The sequence below is a fragment of the Oryzias latipes genome, chromosome 14 (genome assembly GCF_053564925.1).
Source record: "Oryzias latipes strain Hd-rR chromosome 14, Olatipes_Hd-rR_3.1".
Classification (NCBI taxonomy): Eukaryota; Metazoa; Chordata; class Actinopteri; order Beloniformes; family Adrianichthyidae; genus Oryzias; species Oryzias latipes.
This window is the reverse complement of record NC_136250.1, coordinates 15,552,063-15,570,864: the sequence shown is the minus strand read 5'-3', so window position 1 is coordinate 15,570,864 and position 18,802 is coordinate 15,552,063. Positions and strand designations below refer to the sequence as shown.

The 18,802-nt window shown below is 37.3% G+C and overlaps 1 protein-coding gene across 3 annotated transcripts in view; it reads right to left on the bottom strand.

The window, feature by feature from the left end:
* ephb4a (eph receptor B4a) overlaps window positions 1–18,802 on the bottom strand; it is a 52,166-nt gene that overhangs the window by 15,236 nt on the left and 18,128 nt on the right. For all 3 annotated transcript variants that reach the window (XM_078930600.1, XM_011483458.4, XM_020708900.3), the window contains 2 exons: window positions 3,720–3,790; window positions 694–975 (listed from right to left, as the gene is read on the bottom strand). In XM_078930600.1, the coding sequence (XP_078786726.1) occupies window positions 694–975; window positions 3,720–3,790 (353 nt within the window). The remainder of the gene's footprint in view (window positions 1–693; window positions 976–3,719; window positions 3,791–18,802) is intronic.

The following is an 18,802-nucleotide window of genomic DNA, read 5'->3' as shown; positions in this document are numbered from 1 at the left end:
AGTAGAAAAAATGTTTTATCTCTGTAAACTGATTTTGACCCTTTAGGATAAATAAAAGTTATGTCAACTGCATACTCGAGGGCAGGGTTCTCCATTTGAAAGCTTGTGTGTTTTGGAAAACTTGCAGCAATTATTTACATTACAGTATACAGAGACTCCCAGTAGATTGAAGGCTACTAAAGAGCAAACTCCTTTCATATGTACACATGGGACAATCAAAGCTGATTTTTTTTTTTTTAAAGGTTTATGCATTCATGTTTTACGAAGAAAAAGAAAAACTTGACAAGTGAAACAGTTTGGGTCTTTTTTATCGTTCTTACAAATAAAATTTAAATGCTTTGTTCAGATTTGAATCAGGAGCAATAAAACACTGAAAAAAGGTATTTTTTTCTAGGCCTTTCCTGTCTGACAACTCAAAGTCACAATGTACTCTGGCTTTGAGCTTAATAATGAAGTTTTAAGTTCTAATTTTGATCATTTCATTATAGAAGTCATCAAATTGATTTTTTTTTAAATATGTGGCTTTTATGTGCTGTATTATATGAACAAATGAGACGTATTAGAAATATATTTCAAGTTCTTGGTAGCTTTTGGTCAGAAAATTCATTAAACGACATAAAAAATCTCCAAAAACTGAAATAATTGTTCCTAGTTCAACAGTAATTCTATAAACCAGGGGGGAATTGCTGTTACCTTTGTGTATGGGTTCTCCATCCAGGGTGGGTAGGTGGCTGTGGCCTCATTGGAGTCTGCCTGGTAGTAGTAGAGGTTGAAAGTCTCCTTGCAGCTGCGGTGGTGTGTGCCCCTGGAGGAGCACTCCATCATGGTGAATCGCAGTTCCACATAGACCTGCGATGCTCCCTGTCTCTGGATAAATCCACTGCGCAGCCAGTGGCTGGAAGAACTGTCTGTTTGGCAGATCTGATAGGTTCTTACGCTGATGCCCTCTTCATCCAAACCGCTTATTTCCTCCCACTGACAGAAAAAAGGACAAATGATTGTCAGATTGCACATAAAAAAAACACATCTGACCCAGAAAGTGTACGAGCACTAAGTAATATATTTAATTCACCTTCAGCGATTATCTCCAAGGTTTTTAAATCTTCTGTCATACATATCATACGTCCTATCAATCAAAATAATGATGCAATTCTTGCTCAGCTCTCTGACACACCTGCCAGGGACCCAAGAGACAAACCTGGGCTGCTGTAGGATTTTCATCCAGCCCAAACTTGAAACCTGGGTTGCTAAATCATTCCTCCTGCTGAGTTGCAGCTCAGCTTGGGGGAATCCAAGTGTCACTTGTCAGACAACAGACATCACAGCATACAGAACTCAAGACAGACCCCCCCGCCAACACTCTCTTTGAGTAAGTACAGTCACAAATATGTATGAGGGGAAAACTGTCAACAGAAATCTATATTTATTTTGAAACGTGTTTAGGCTACATGTGACTAAACAATGCTTTAATATTAACTTGTGAGAAATCAGTCCAAATCTTCCCCAAAGAGCAGAATAACCAGCACAGATTAACATTTCAGGAGCAAAAATTAGCAAGATCTGCTGAACTTGAGGCTCTGAGATTCATTTATGTAAATGTGGAAAATGTTAAAAATCCATTTGCCTATGATGTGTGGAGTGAGGCAGAATGCTGCTCTGAATGAATTACAAAGCAGCAAAGCCATGGAAGCCAGGTCGGAATCACTGGGAGGCAGAACTTCCCTTCTAATTTACAAAAAAATAAAAAGCGTGGCTGTGGTAGTTGATAGGTGTGCGTGCAAAATGGTTTCTGTGATATGGATGCACAACAGTTTCCTCTGAATTTGTCACTAAAATAGGTCTGTGAGTACTGACAGAAGGTTCAGAAGGTATTAAATGGATCAACAGTTATTTATCATAAAACAAGCAATGGTCTTATGAAAGTATCACCATCTTCTTTAACATTAAACATTACGTTAGGTAAAAGAAAACCTCTGTCTTACATGTTTGCTCCAGTCATGATCGAATGACTTATTAATGTTAGGTTAAAGACCCACTCCAACAAATATGGTGTTTTAAAAATGTTTTTGTGGCTTTTTACTGATGATGGTGGAAATATATAAAGACATTTAAACTTAAAATTGCGTTTCTGAGTATTTCTTTGCTCAAATCTTGGTGAAACAGGAGCAAACGAAAACATTTTGTTTGACAAAGATTGCAGTTGCGACGTAGAAGCTACAGTCAGCAGACCACAAGTTCTCTGCTCCGCTCTATTCTGATGTATTCACTTATAGACAACGAGATTCATTTACATCCCTTCCTTGTCTGAGCTGCAGCTGACTCTAAACTGTACTGTAGCTACCAGGGCTGTCACTAACCATAATTTCAGTAGTCGATTGGTCAACGATTATTGTTTACGTAGGGTGATATGACATTTTTTTGTTTGTTTTAAAAGGTGACACTGCTGGTACTCAGTCTGTGGAGGTTCGCGTCTTGTATGGCACTGCTAATGCTTGCCATATGGTGCGTTCACACAAATTGAAGTTTGACATGTACAGTCCATACATTTCAGTGTCACCTGACAAAAGATCAAAAGTTTAAAATCCCAGGTAAGGTATATGCTAGCACATAAAAGAAGCCATAATTGGCTCGCAAGCTATAGTCTTCCTGATCCCTGCACTAAATCGTTGTCTAAACTTCCCATTGAAATAATACGCAAAAAATGTTTTTGTGAACATGGGTATTACTGTATTGCAATTGGTGAACAGTAAGATATTAAAAAATGAGTGAAATGTTCTACAATATTTCTCAGCAACATCCTTTGTGTCAGATCTATTTATAGTCAGTTTGATAGATTCAGCTCCAAATTTTAAATAAACAAAAGATGGGTAGGACAAATCCATTGATATTTCAGAACTGACGAGCATAACTTTATATAAATAATTAATGAAAAAGTAGCTCAAATTTGACAAATGTCACACTTGTGAAATTTACTGCCAGAGCATGTCTGGTTTGCAATAAATATTGGCAACAAAGGTGTCATTATCTTCTAATACTATAAATAAGGAACCATATGGCAACCTTTTCTATGTCAACATTATTTGACGCAGACAGCTCATGGCATCTCTCCAATGCTGCTTGTCATCACCAGCTAAATCTGTTTTGAACTCTTTTGTTCAGAGTTAATGTTAAAGAAAAACACACCCCAGCCACGTTTCTAACAACACAAAGCTTTTGATAAGCTGCTTCAGACTGGAAAGGCTGCACAAATTATTTTCAGGATGTCAGCGTGTCTTGCATCACGTCTTAATCAAGAGAACATACATTTTGTTTATTATTTTTGTGGAGCCCCAGAAATCTGTAACAGCGTCGATGCGACTGGTTTCCATCTGTAAGTTGAGCATTTCTGGTCAATGACACGCAGCCGGCAGAAATACCCCAGGAACCACTCTTCAGCTGATCGGATTACAAATATGTCTTTTTCTGTCTCTAGGAACCAAAATTGTGGGCAGACAGGCCCTATGGCTCCACAGGCGGATACATCTAAGCATCTGCTTCTAATATATGTGATATGGCACATTCAGCCTGGTGTTTTCTTTATTCTGTCAGTTGCTCCAACTGTATAAGGAGTCTGTTTATAGCCAAAGTAACAAAGGAACAGCTGGAGGTCGAAAATCCACAGGCACCAATAGGTCTGTGTTGAGAACATAGATTGTATAGTGAGGTTGGAGGTAACATACCTCTGGTTTGCTGCGAGAGAAGATGGTCCATTTGAGATCAGACGTCTCAGTTTTAGTGTTCATCAGAACCTCTGTGGAGAAGATACAATGATGAGTCACAACAGAGAAGATACAAATTATAAGGTTTTTTTCTGATTTAGAAAGAAACTATGTAATATAACAATACAGAGTGAACATATTTGAAGTCTTCTATGCCAACTGAGAGCAATGGCTCACACTGGGATTAGAGTAGAGGACAGAGTTTCATCCATCAATTCTTTTTTTTTTTTGTCATTTAAGAAGTAGCTCATAAGTAACCTGAGCAGTTTTTTAGTGACCCAAGAGTTCAATAAAATCTAACTCTGGAGGAAGATATTGGTTTGAATCAGAGTTGACTTTTTATCGTTTTAAATACAGTTGTTTGTTCTGTGGTGGGTAATTAGATGGACATGGTGACATTTCTGTTAGATTAGCCTTTAGAACTTGACATGTTGTCAGAAGAAGTCAATAAAAAAGATTTAAGGTGGAGGGACAACAGCTCTATGAAAACAAATGGTCAAAGGAGGTTGGGGTTCAACGCCTGTATATCATTCAAGTTAATAAGGCGCTCTGTTTGAAAAGTTAAGTCAAGAGGCTCTCCAACCCCTTCACATTGACTGAAATGTCTGTTATGAAAACCAATCAGAATTTTGGGATTTATTTCCTTTCACGATTGATTTCCACCAGATAATTAAAGCAACATTATTTTTTTATTATATTGCCAAAAATTAAAAGTTTCAGATAAACTGTACTGTTGAAAAAATGTTTTTTTAGTCCATAAGTATATTCTTTCAGTCATAAACGGCATAATGCTTCCCTTTAAATCATACTAAAGTTCTGCTTTACAGCATTTGTTTGAGTTGAGTTATATCCACCAACTAAATCAAACAAGAACGGCAAACATAATCTAGTTTCAGCTTTTTTAGTGTAAAAATGTCCCGCTTTACTGAGCTATGTAAAGACATTGCTTTGGACCCTGGGTTACGGAAGTGAACATTTATCTTCGAAATGATAGATCGATCAATAATAAAGAATCATTAGAAGCAGCCTGCAGTAAAAGAAAAATACTCTCGACCAATATATTTCTCAAGGCACATCCGTTAGACTGATGGCTTCCAATGTCACTGTGATTAATGATGCTAAAAAACCCTCAAACATTTTAGCTTGCTGTGAAACCCTAAACCATTTACAAAGTTACTTTTATTTCCCTTCAATAGACATTTTATGGGATTCAATTTGTTTTACTCAAAAGACTAACAAGAGCATTTTCACAGCAGAAAAACAGCTCTAATCATGGCCACCTTGAATTCCTTTAAACATTTACCACTATATTCTACATAAACAGCGGTATACTTTGACATTAATAAAAAATATCATCAGCCTATGAATCTAACCCCTGTGTTCATTTATTCAACCACATCAAGCAAAGTTGTTATTTTAATCCACCATAAACTACATTTCTAGAGCCCCACTCCTTTAAATTTGCTATCATTTAAAAGCCCAAAATGTTCTCCATCGATACCAAACTGAATTCATTTAGTTGTATGCAGGGGTTTGGAGATGTTCAGGCTTAGAAATGCATTCTACAGAGGACAAATGTGCATTGCTGGTAGTCAGGAGGCTGTCATACCTTTGCTCTGATACAACACCCATACATTTTTGTTATGTAAATCTGATGGCTGTAGGTGGTCTGCATGAAGCCATCATTGGTTGTTTTCACAGATACATCTTTATGACATATAATGGTAACATTTTATTTGTGCCATGTTTAAATTGCAAGGGATATTGTGGAGTTTTTTAAGCCTATTTGATGTGTTTTAACACTTTAATAAATATTATTTACTTTGTCATATTTAAATTAAAAACATCAGTTATGTGAGAAGTACACACTTAGTTCATCTCAGCCATTCAATCGACATCATTATTGTTGATGAGTAAATAAGGCTGCTTAAGAGTTGTAAAAAATATCCACAAAATTGAATCTATGCCAAGAAAAATATGTATAAACAAATGTAAATAAAAATACAGACACATGAACTACATTTAGCCATGTCTATTTAGACTTAACAGATGGCTATCAGACCTGAAGTCCTTATCTCCTTAAATCCCTATTCTTGGTGAATGTGTGTTGTGGCTCATGTTTTTTCCATTTAAAATTTCATGCATTTTTTTCAACAAGCAACACAACAAAATTAATCCCCTTGACCCCTCCATTGCTGCCACATGGCTGAATTAGTGCATTCCACCTCCGTGACATTTTCCTGTTTTCATGTCTGGGTGAACGTTTCAAGCACACTGCATAAGAAAGTAATGCCAAAGAGCCACTAATCATCAGGGTTGCATATGTAGCTGGTCTGTCATTCCATCCCTCTGAGGGATAAAAGGTGCATGTGCTGCGACTCTAATCACTGACTTCTCTCTCCGTATTACCTGCTTCTTCATTTAACTCTCTCTGTGGGTTTCTCTTAAAAAAACACCAACATGCAAGCCTCTAAGCCTCTTCCACTTCAAAACCACCGAAGCTCACCTGCCTTTGCAGAACCAAAGGAAAAGAAAATTGTGCCGAGAGCAGGAAGAAGAAGAGGAAAGTGGGTGAGGAGGATAAATGGGTTACGAAGTTCCACCCGGTGCTTTCCCAGAATCTGGTCGACATTGAGTACACTAAAGCTTCATATAAAACAACACTTTCCCCATTCGTGTTTTGGATGAACCCTGCATCTGTATTCATAAGCTGATTAAGGTGTGGAGCAGAAACAGTCCCCTCCAGGTGCAGTAATCACTGTTTATAACTGCTCTATCATTACGCTTTATGAGACAGGATGAATGTTTCTATGAGATGGTGAGTGCTTGTATTATATGCTTGCATGGCGTTGCTTTTCACAGCCGTAGCAAGAGGAAGCTAGTTTTTCCCCTTACATTCTTTTAGTAGCGGCGGCCACCCACTGCCGGAAAACTGCTCGGCGTGCTAGAAAATGTTGGAACAATGAAAATGTGTCATCTGGCTGTATTTAACACCCAAAACAAACAATTGTACAGTAATTACAAGACAACTGTCTATGTTAGGAGACACTACAGAAGTCTAAACTCAAACTGGGCCTGGCGAGGCAGCTGCGTCTCAGCCGTGAAAATACAATTACGGAAAACTATTGCAGATGGGCTTCAGCCAGAATTTCTCAAGAAAAGAAAATAAGAGACTGGTGTGGAGTTGGTGGGTTGAAATTGGGGTAGAAAGAGAACAATTAGCATTTTTATTTTCAAACAATGTTGAGATATATATATATATGTATCTGGCACTCCTTTTTTTTACAGCATGAAGACAGAAGAGGGCAAATGAACGAGCTATTGTATAAATAAATAAGAAACCCACTCGTGCTATCAGAAAAGTGTGCAGACTAAAATTTAGGTCATCAGGTTTTAAACAACTGACCTTCCATTAGAAAACGGCATCCATTTGACGAGAACCCTTTTTTCCTAATAACAATGTCTATTCTTGACTTGTATGTTAATTTCCTCTTGGCCTGCCCTCCTCAACAGTGTGATAGGGAAATTACAGGCCTATGAACGTTTGGCCTGCTTCATCTACAATTAGGCCTTATTTTAATTAAAGAAAAAGGGTGCCAATTACCCTTTTACACCAAGAGAAACTAAGACTGAGGGGGAAGAACAGGGTTAATGAGAAAAAGAAATGCACGATGGGTGAAAAAAGAAAGGGTTTGGGGGTTGTGCATACTGCATTTATGAAATCCTAAATGGGCTTTTCTGTACATTTTACCGTAACATCTATACCAACTGATACACTCTCTCTGTCACACTTCATTACGTTTTATTTCTAAACAAGTACTTTCCTTTCATCTGTCCTATTTACCATAGTCTGTAATATATAGAACTGGTAAGCAATTACTTCAAGACAGGAAACTCATATATTCCCATAATCAATACAAGAGATACAAATACAAATAATAACTACTCATCTACTAAACCACATATATCAGCTGAGATAACAGTTGTTTTATTCTCACAATAGTACTTCAAGGTAGAAAAGAGAAAGATAAGATCACCTACTTATCTGCAGTGAATATTGCTCTTAAATTGTTATCAATTCTACTCTTTTTTTGGATGTATCTGTGGTATAGTAGAACAAAAAAGTGGAAATCAATCTACAGAGAAGCAGAGAAGAATGCAAAGTACCAAACACTACTCATCAGCATGCACACTCCCTCAGTTCCAATCCCCTGGAGATTTACCTGCTGTGTTCACACATGGACGCGTTGGATGTTGGCTGTACTTTGCACTACAAAGGTGGATGGGTCAATTCTGATTAGACATCCACGTTCTGTCAGGAATATCTTCCTGTGTAGGTTTACAAAAATATCTGATTTAGATGCAACCATATGGTTTACTTTGACTTATTTGTTGCTTTTGGTCTTCCATTTGAGACAGCATTTCATGATCACTGACTGATACCAAAAATGTGCATGTCATTTTGCAATGTGCTTGAGTCAGTCATGCATCCTCAAGAAGCTTGCATACTTTGGCGTTCTAGGTTCAAAACCAACACCTAATAATTTAGGATGAAACTAATTTCTTCCATCTGCTTCCACGTCAAGAACTAGAGTGGGTATAATGCTTCTCAGAATTTTACCTTAATGCCTGAGGGTTAGATACATAGCCAGTTTAACTTTAAAATATGTCTTTTAAAGGTTTAGAAAAACACAGTCCACCACTGTAAGACAATTGTGGGGAAAATCCTAAAATATGATAAGGAAAATGGTTAACAGTTTTAGCCTTTGAGTGGATTCAACAAAAGTGGTGTAAGTTTTGGTACAGCATTACAGAAATTATAATCTACACCTTCAAATGAGGTTTCTATCCACACTAAACATTAAAAAATATTTATGTTCACTAATCTAACAATAAAAAGTGTGAAATGTATTGGATAGTATAAATGTGTTGTTGATTGCTCTAAAAACAGCCAGTCATCATTATGTGTAATAAATGACAGTTTTACAAAGGGTAGCTTTCCTTTGTGCAACAGTTACTGTTTAGCAAGTAAACAGCTTTTGCCATTCTGTCTTAAATTAGATGTCGTAGTCTGCTTTTCAATTTGTACTTTTTTATGTTGCTTCATGGACAAAAAAAAAAATGTTTTTTAAAATCATCTGAGAAACTTGGTGGTCAGAATTTGATGTCAACCGCTTACACGCAAATGTTTCCCGAGCGAGATATATTTGAGCAGGACATATTTTATGAAAAAATATAAATATGGGAGACAAATAGTTTTTAGGGTAATAAGAAAATAGTTTTTAGGGTAATAAGAAAATGCAGTACCAGGGAAACCCGCAAATACGCAGAATCTGCAAATACGGAGAATCCACCCCCCACCCCTGCAAAAGGGGTTAAGCGCGAGAAAGCATCTTATTCTAGAAAAGGCCGATTTCATCCATATTAAACACTTGATCCGTATGATAATTATTCTCCGCGATCATCTTCCTCGGTGTATCATGATATATTGTGGACGCTTCTGAGTCAGCTGTTGCCATTTCTTCGAGCAGGGGCACAAACTTCAGTTGGTAGCGATTGAGGAACTAGTGGAACCAGCTGGGAAATATTCCTTAGCGGCCAGCAAGGAACCCGACTGGCTGGTGTGCTCTTTGTCTCCGCTCCCGTCCTCCCCGGCAGCACCTCCTTCAGACGCAAAAGTTTCATACAAGCATCTTGAGCTGAGTTTTTGTGATTAACTGAAGGAGTCACGTGACTTTAAAAAAATCTGCAAATACATGAAACTGGAAATATTGAAACCCGAATAAGAGGGGGAACAGTGTACAAACTAAGGGTATTTTTTTTTAAATGTGGTCAACAGGGTTAGAAAAGCTGTCAACAAAGGCAGTCCATTTCAACACATTCTTTCTTTCTACTACTATGTAACTGCCATGTTTGGAAGTTTAAAAAAATGATGTAGTAAAGAGAACATCAGTATTAAAATATCACTTTTGTGGGGATATAGGCTTGGTGGTAAAATCAGGGTAACTAAAGTATGATTAGAAACCACTTGAGACACAGACTTGCGCAGTCAGAGCAACTGTGATAGATCTCAAACACATCTGTGAAGTCAGAGGTTAGTTCATCTCAGAGGAAACTGCTACTGATTGGCATTTTGTAACTTCTGAACAATTTTATGCTTTGTTGTACAAGACCACATCAGCATAATAATTATGTTCTTATCAAATTAGACGTTTTTTTCTAATTTTAATGCTGTTGTTTAAGTCAGCCTTTTCTAGCCTGCCCTTGGGAGTACTCAGAAAACAGTGAACAACAAAAACTGGAAAAGAAACTCAACTTGCACTGTTGTATAATATAGGTTTTCAGTAAAAATAGTACATGATCAAATAGTAAACAATTCTTAAACTGAATCGCCAATCAATACAAAACAACATTAATCTACTTTTTAGAGTAAGATTTAATACGATTACCTGTGATTTGAAGTGATTGTACTCAAAGTGTTCTAACCATCTACTGCATAAATAATGCTATCTCATTTTCAAAAATCCTCAATTTGGCTGCATGTGGGTTGGGTATTGTTGTGCACATCAGCACAACACATGGAAAAGGGCAGGGTTTTTCTGACTTTGTGTTCAGAGTAACGAGTGCACGGAAACATAAATGTTAAACTTGCACACTGAAAGTGTGCATGAAAACTTTGTTTATATGTCCTTAACAAAGTTGTGTCTAGGGAGATTAGACACCAGCTTCCTGCAGCTCCTGTCCCTTTCCTGTCTCATAGTCAGAAGGGGGCAAGCTGCTGGGACATGCATCTTTCACATGCACAGCAGCCAGGCAGGACACACTTTTACAGTCTGTATGTCAAAAGCCCTCTGTGGAATGTGTGGACAACCCAGTAAGAATGAGCCTTGGAGAAGAAAGATGAAAGGAATGAGCTGTGGAAAAGGTGTAAATGTTTGACGCATTTTTTCCTCCGTGTCTGTAGGGACGCATATCAAAGTGTTGTGGTTCGCGCCTTTCCCAGGACAGGATGTGACCTAGTTAAGAAGGGGGTTTCATGCTGCATAGAAACCAAAGAAGCTACCAGAGTGGATCAAGAGCAATGTGAATTCAACTGACTCAAAGCGCAAAGGATTAAGATCCGGTCTGTGATGCTTGACCTTTGAATGTTAAGTCTATAAATTTCACGGTCATCTGAGATTCATTCAGCAGAATCATTATGTCAATCATTTTCAAGTGCAGATGTGTTTTCCCCAGTTGGCCTCTGAGGTCACAGAGAATCCTGCATGAAAGATCAAATGACTATTCCTTTGAAGTTAATAACACCATCAGTGCTAAACTGTTTGTATTACTGGCCAATTTTCATCCATGTAGTGACACTGTCAGTGAGATATTGGCGCACAAACTGAATTTGAAATTAGATGAATGTACTCCAGTTGCTTATTTTTCTGGATAAAATAAAGGAAGAAAATTGTGAAGGGGCAACCTCTTGATGGGGGTCCCTTTCAAAACTGATCCCCCTCAAAGTAAAAGAACTAACTAAAACCCTTTTAAAATAAACGTTTTTTAGATTTAAGATTTTCCCTTTTTGTAATGTCATGTTTTTCTTTTCTTTTTAAAACAAAAAACAATTCTAGTGGGATTAAAACCACACAAGACATTAAAGAAACTAGTGGCATGTCAAGTTTCTCTATTTATCTAGCGGTTCCAAACGTTGCCCACTTGTGGGTAAAAACGCATGACCACACTGGTGAAAGAAGCAGCTGATTCAGCTAATCAGTTGATTATCACATTGTAACTGTGTTAATTGCAAGAAAGACTACAGCACAGGTGTAAACTGAAAGTATTGCTTACACATCCCAATAAATGCTTTACACACTAAAGAATCTTTACTTTTAAATTGAATAACTTCTTATTTTTAACTAGTGGCAACACTCAACTATTTGTTTTTTTAAGGGACATGTGGAAAGTTATAAACGACAGAAATTTAATGAAAAAGTTATTTGGTAATGAAATGAAACACTGTTTTTCCTAAGGTCTTTTTTGTAAACATTACAGTAGTTTACTTTCTGAGGAAGTAAGCAATTACTGGAGCAATACAAAACCCAAAGAATTAATGATACCCTCCCTTTCTTCCAACTGACCTCCAGTGAGTTAGCTATATTAAACCCAAGGGAGGTGTGTGAGTGGTGAGGTTGTAAAGAAACTTACTTTCCTTTTAAAATATGATTTAGTTGTGTAGCCCCCCACCCGACCCTCACAGATTGGTTCAATGACAGAAATGATTTGTTTAAACATTTTCTAACGTTTTTCTTTATAAATTTTATCACATAAGGCAAATAACCGGGACACAAACAGCAGTCCTATTTTAATAGTAACTAAATAAAAATAAATAAAAATAAATGAAATACAAAAAATGAAGAACTTTCTTTCAAACTTAAGTAAATCCTAAGTGAAAGTGTGTAGAAACATCATAAACTCAAATTTTAAATGAAACAACCATCAAATCCCAACTTTCCCTTTACATTTACAGTCAAAGGATGGCAGTGAGTACTGCGTTTCAGACAAAGCAATTACCACATTAATGCTAATGAATGCTTAACTTTGTCCTCCATTGTAAAGAACCATGTATTTGCTCAAATGAAACTTCATTTTCACCTTCCTCCAGCTACCTTGCTCATACTTTGTCATCTTTCTAAATGCTTCATTCCCTAATATCTGCTTTCTGTTCGGTTTCCTGCTAGGTTGTGAGATACTGTAGTGTCGACAGTGTTTTTTAAATTCTCTAACACAAAAATGTATAATCTACAAATACTTTTTAAAAACTGTTATTTAATAATTCTTGTTACTCTGTCATTGCTATAGTGTACAAAATTACTAACAGAAACAATTACCAGGTAGAGTTGTAGTGGCAAACTTAGATCATTTTAAAGCACAAAGATTAATAGAAATAAATACCACTTTAGATCTGAAATGCAATATGTGGACATAAACTAAAAATCCACTCAACCAGGCAATTCACACCCATCTGTACTAAAGCCCATAACAATCCAGGCCTGAGCATTCATACCACTTTTGCACAGACCTCCCATAGAAAGGTGGTATGCACTGTGGCAAGCCTTACAGGCCCTTTGATACAAAAAGTGCTAGAGAACTAAAACCACATTTTGTATTTTCCAATATGGACTGTCCTGCAAGGTTGTTTGATTGGTAGGTACATTTACATTCTAAATTTACATTGAATCCTTCTATAGTTATTGATATAAGACATAAACAAGTATTGTGTAGACCTACACAATACTTGTTTATTTAGCATTGCAGAATTGCACTCCAGCACATTTACCGATCCCACCAGATCCATACAGCCAAACATACCAATCATTCGTGGTCTAGCCCATTTCTAGCTTACCTCTTCCTTAATCATGCCTGAGGACCTAACCAAGTGGTCACATCTCCAAACAAAATGGACATTGGAGTCATAGGTACTTAGTCACATCTCTTGTGTAAGCCCATCCTAATTTACACCTGGCAGCATTTATGTAAAACACCAATTTTCCAGCTTCATGCATGTGTGCATATGTGACACATTAGTATTGGTTTCTCTGAATACTCAAGATAAAGGTATTTTAGGTGACAAAAAAATAAATCTTGCCTAGGACAGAAAACGGGACAAAGGTGTGAGAGACCAAATATGATGGTGTCATATTTGACTAAATTGGAAATTGTGATACCTTTTAGAAAACAATGAAAAAGGGGTTTACCATTTCTGTTTGTTTACCAAGTGATTAAACTGTGATTAGGGTTGAAGAATGTAAAATTCCTATATCTATCTTACACAACCAAAACATGAATGTCATATTTTATGCATGTTTGATTAAAGAGTTAATGAATGAAAAGACACCATGTGTGAGATGCTTCAAAGCACAGAGATAGCATTGAGCCAGTACATCTGATGCAAAGCCCAAGTGATTCACAACTACAAGCAATCATTACACTGTTTTAAAATGTTTGAAAATGTGTCCAATTTATTGAAAACCTGAAAGCAAACATAAAGCATAAAGGTGAAAGCAATGTAAGGAAGTGCAGGTTTTGTGCCTTTTTTTCAAACATTTCTTCAGTCTTTGAAGGAGGATATTCATCCCCCTTGTATTCTCTTGTCAGGGAAGCTGAAGTCTGAGTTGCCCATCGACTGGCACCCCTGCAGGGTGGATACTTTGGGGTCGTGCAGAGCTGTAGTCTCAGATGATCCTATGAGTCAGCAGGAAACCGCCACCACTATTTTGGCACTCTCTTCCAATAATTAGAGTTAAAAAGTAGATGATTTTGGAAACGACTGACTAATTTAAAGCCATATGTATTTTACTTAGGACTCTTACAGGTTGTGATTATATATAAATAAAAATAAATACTGCATTACTAAATTAACACCTACAATTACTGCAGCAGACTGAATCAAAGATAGTTGGCTGATAGGTTTTCGGTGTTAATTGTCTTTTTCTACATTAAGGAGTAAAAGTAAATCCACCAGGCAGAAACATTCACTGGCCCTTTCACTCTGTTGTCAGGACTTGGAATATACAGGGATTTGCTAAATGACAAAAAGGTGTGGGGGCTAAATGGTGTTTTGGAAAGAAGATCTTTACTGCAGGTTTTTTTATTTATTTTTTTATTTTTAAACAGAGTTGAGTACATGTTCAACTGCACAACATTGGTTACAGACTACAGCACCCATTTAAACCAAGAAGCATAAACTAGACAACATCTCCTTGTATCAGTGTCTGTGTTTTGGGTGTTCAATGTAATTCTGTGTATTTTCATTTTAATCTTTAAATTTAATGTAAAAGTATTTAACTTACTGTCTCTGAATAATGAGGCAGAGTGTTGAGGACCTGAAGGTGAGCAGTACCTCAAGTCTTAGGTTTTATCATTTTTGTTTACAAGGATTGTTTGAAGGAGCTTTTTCCATAACTGCTTTTAACTATGCTTTAGAATAAAAAATGCAGATAACAGTCTTGTATCTACAGTCTGTCCATGTTTCACTTTTTTCCAAAACACGGTCATCTTTTTCAGTACAAGCCACTGTAGTTTTAATCACAGCTGTTGGTGTCAAACTGCTTCACTCCACGTCACACTGCAGCTCACTGAGCTCCGTCTGTAGGCGATCTGGAGAATCATCAGGGTGTATGCAGAAATTGTCCACTCCTCTCAAAAAAATGAGCGGTGTCGGATATGTCAGTGCTTTCATTGCAGGCTAATGATAAAAACTCAAAATCTGCTCCTTTTGCCTCCAACTGTCTCTTAATATATAAAAACATGTCTTCAATTCTCCGGACCACAGCGTTCCGAGATGGCATAAGCAAACTCCTTCTCAGAACAAATGTTCTTCACCATTTTCATCATGTGGTCTTTAATAAATTCCCCATTGGTAAAAGGTTTGCAGTGCTTTGCAATCAGTGTTGCTACCTCGTTTTTATAAACCAATCGCAATCAAGCAATTGTACACAGTTTTTAGAAAGTGCTTGGGGCCGTAGATTATTGATTCTATGACATGAGCGTGCGGGCCGGTGAAACTTTGGATGTGAGCCGTATTTGGCCAGCGGGCAGGACTTTTGACAAGCCTGCTTTAAGCGAACTAAATGGGTCGCATCTGTCACAAACCAGACTATGCAAAAAAAAAAAAAAGAATGTGACTTACACTTTAAAAAATACGGTAATCACAAAAAACCATGCAATTTTAACTGTTGCCCAGCATTAGTATGCATTTATAAATCTATTGCTGGTCCATTTGAAAAAAACTCCAAAAATATATCTTTGTGTGTTGCACTAATAAACAATGGAAAACATAAAAACTTGAAAATGAGCTACTGTACTTAAACAGAGTTTGTAATTAATTTTTTACATATGTTCTAAAGCAGAATCTATAATTTACTTTGGCTAAAAAATGCTAAATCAAAAGCACACACATCTACACATTGCTTTCAGTGAGTAATCGGCGGTGGGAAGTGGACAGCTTGAAGTCCAGGCAGACTGCAGCTAAATAAACCATCTAAGGACTGACATATCTTAGCAAAGAAACAAGGGAACTGACCCTACAAAAGAATAGTCTCCTTTTTTCCAAAGACTTCATACTGTTTTGTATTAAGCAAACAGTTACTCTGAGAACATGTTCTCTTCATCAGGCCATTCATGGCTTCAAAAAGCCAGCAACTGGGTGTCTGTGTGGCAGTGACCGATATATCTAGAATATACATCAAGTCATTGCCTGGATGTGACGCTAACTGTGAGAGAACAAAGAGCATAACTTAGCACTCTCAGTCAGCCATATTGTTTTTCAGCAGGGGGTGGTCTACAGCTTGCGCCATGCTTTTGTCCAATTTAAGAATAAGGAGAAGAATAGTGAAACCATTTGTCATTGATTGGACAGGGTTTTCTTTAGTGAGGACTAAAGAAAATAGCAAAGAACATATTTAATTCAAACCTGTCAAATATAATTGTACAAAGCAGTCAAAAACGTAATAAATGTTTCTCAAACGTAACCAACCCACAACATTTTGGAAGACGATTTCCTCTCAAAGCTCTGCAAGCTGAGAGAGGACAGCAGGTGAGCTAGACTGTCTCCATCCTGCAGGTTTTTTCAAAGGCCGGTTCTTCAGTGCAATATATAAAAACAGGCCATAGGAGATCTTCTCGAGGTAAAGCTAAAAGTTCAAATCTGCTCTGGGCTGATGTCTAAGTGAATTTCATTTTTACTTAAAACCAACATATCAAACAAAAGATGTAGGTCAACCTATGACGCAGGGAGGAAAACATCCCAGACTGACTCAAATCGAATCAAGTCTACTGACAGTGTATGCTTCAAGCTGAGAGATTTTTTACAAAGAAGTTTTTTTTCTAAATGAATTCTAGCACTAACAGTCAGGCATCTTACAAGAGTTATGTCACCTCTTGCCTAACATTTAATTTCACCAAAAAGAGACATTTTTAGTCACAAGAAGAAAACATAACCAGCACCAATAGCTCTTTATTGGTGGACATGGTAAAACACATATGCAAGCACTTACATTTGTATCACACATTTTGCACACTTCCTATGTCACAAATTGTGTTAATTTCAATTAATTTCATTTTGAAGATGTGCATACATGAACCCTTCTTGCCATGTCTGGATTTCCCTTTATGTTTCATGACTCATGCTGGTCCCCCCTTTCCTCCTTGGCGAACATCAAAGACAACCCCCATTCCTCTAAAAGTGCCATTCTCCTTGGTGCTTATGGCTGATAGTCTGTGGCCTCATTCCCTCACCAATGCAGCCTGTCCCCATTGTGTCCCACTCTCAGAAAGAAGCATGTGGGTGGAGGACAGACTGGCTCTCCAAAGTGAATGCCTGACATGGATGTATGAGTTGGGGGTGGATCCTCTCACCAAGCTGAACTATCATCCACCTGCAACTCCCAGCTGCCACATGCATCCTTCATTGACAGAGAGAGATGGCGGGAGCGACACGTATTGAGAGTACTTGTGGTACTTGTGTGCCTGTTTAACTCTTGAGGAAGCTAATCATCGGATTGAGGTAGTGTGGATGATAGGCTACAGGCTTTTGTGGGCTGGGGGGTGGGGTGGGGATATTTTAAATGCAAATCCTTTCTTATAAAAATCGGTTCCATTTAAAAGGATTTCTGGGAAACGATCCACATTTCCATGGCAGGGGAAAGAGTCAGCAAGAGAAAACAGCAGAGTACCAGTCAAACATCAAGGAGACAGAGGACGTGAAAAGAATAGCGAAAGAAGATGGTACATATCTGTTGAAGAAAGAATTGAGGCTCAAGTGAGGCCCCTTAGAGAAAAGCATCCTCTCTGTATTTGTGCCTGATAGTGGGACTCGGCTTAGATCGACAGGCATAATATTGTTCTTTGTGCTAAGTTGTGCTACGAGCTTTAATGGTGTCAGGAGCCAAGAAAGTACACAGAGAACTGATGTTATGAAGACTATGTTAATACTCTGCCTTTAAAAGCTATAAATGGGGGGGAAGACTAAGACCAGCTTAACCCAAGTCATAAAACAATCTATATCCATCACAAACATATGATAAAAAAAAAACAATGCCTCAATGGTCAGTCTAATTCCAAATTAGGATGCGAGACATATTTTTATTTGAACATGCTCATGCCGTTTTCTGGTCATAAGCTCAATCTTTTCAACCAGTTATCACACTCAGCTCTGAAAACTACACTTGCACAGGCAGAAGCTGATTTTGTGATAGTTCTAAGCAACAAATTGATTTGGACCAGACACTTTACAACGTCTCGAAAGATTCTGGATGGCTTTCTAAGAGGCATCTGACAAATAAGAGATGCGCCCCTTAAATTAAGAGTATTTTTGTCTGGTCATCTCCTTCCTCAAAATAGGTTTACAAAAAACCAATGCCAACACATTTCCTATACTACACCCTAGTCATAATCCTGGGTCCATTTTTGTGCTTTAAATTTCCAAGGAAAATTTTACAAATTTAATACAGGTCATATTTTACAGATTGAATTATTTGTTGATATTGATATTTGTGCAACTGTGTCAAGGGTAGTGCACCTTTGCAGTGTAAAGGCTTACACAAAGGTAAAAATAAAATAAAAAAGTACAAAGCACAAGACAGAATGAACTGCTTTATACTAACTTTATATAGATAATTACAAAGCTATGAAAAACTTCCCTATGTTTAAAATAACCTATCATATAGGGCCAATCGACCGGCCACCATGACTTTTTTTCCCTCCCTACATACAGTACAGTGATTATTCCAATTAGGGTTGCAGGCAAGATTACTGCCATAACTGGGATTGTATCAATTTTTCACAAGAACGAAGTCCTTTTTATGCATGAAGAGCTTTCCAAATTTCTGGTGTACACTAGCTGTTGCAGTTATGCATAATTTTGACCTTTGCTGAAGTTCTTTGAAGCATTTCAATTAAATGTTAATCAAGAAATCATGCTCAGTAAGACTTGGACTGATACAAATAATATTGCTACAGTCAAATTAAAGTTTTTAAGAATTATTTGCCCAATAAATCAA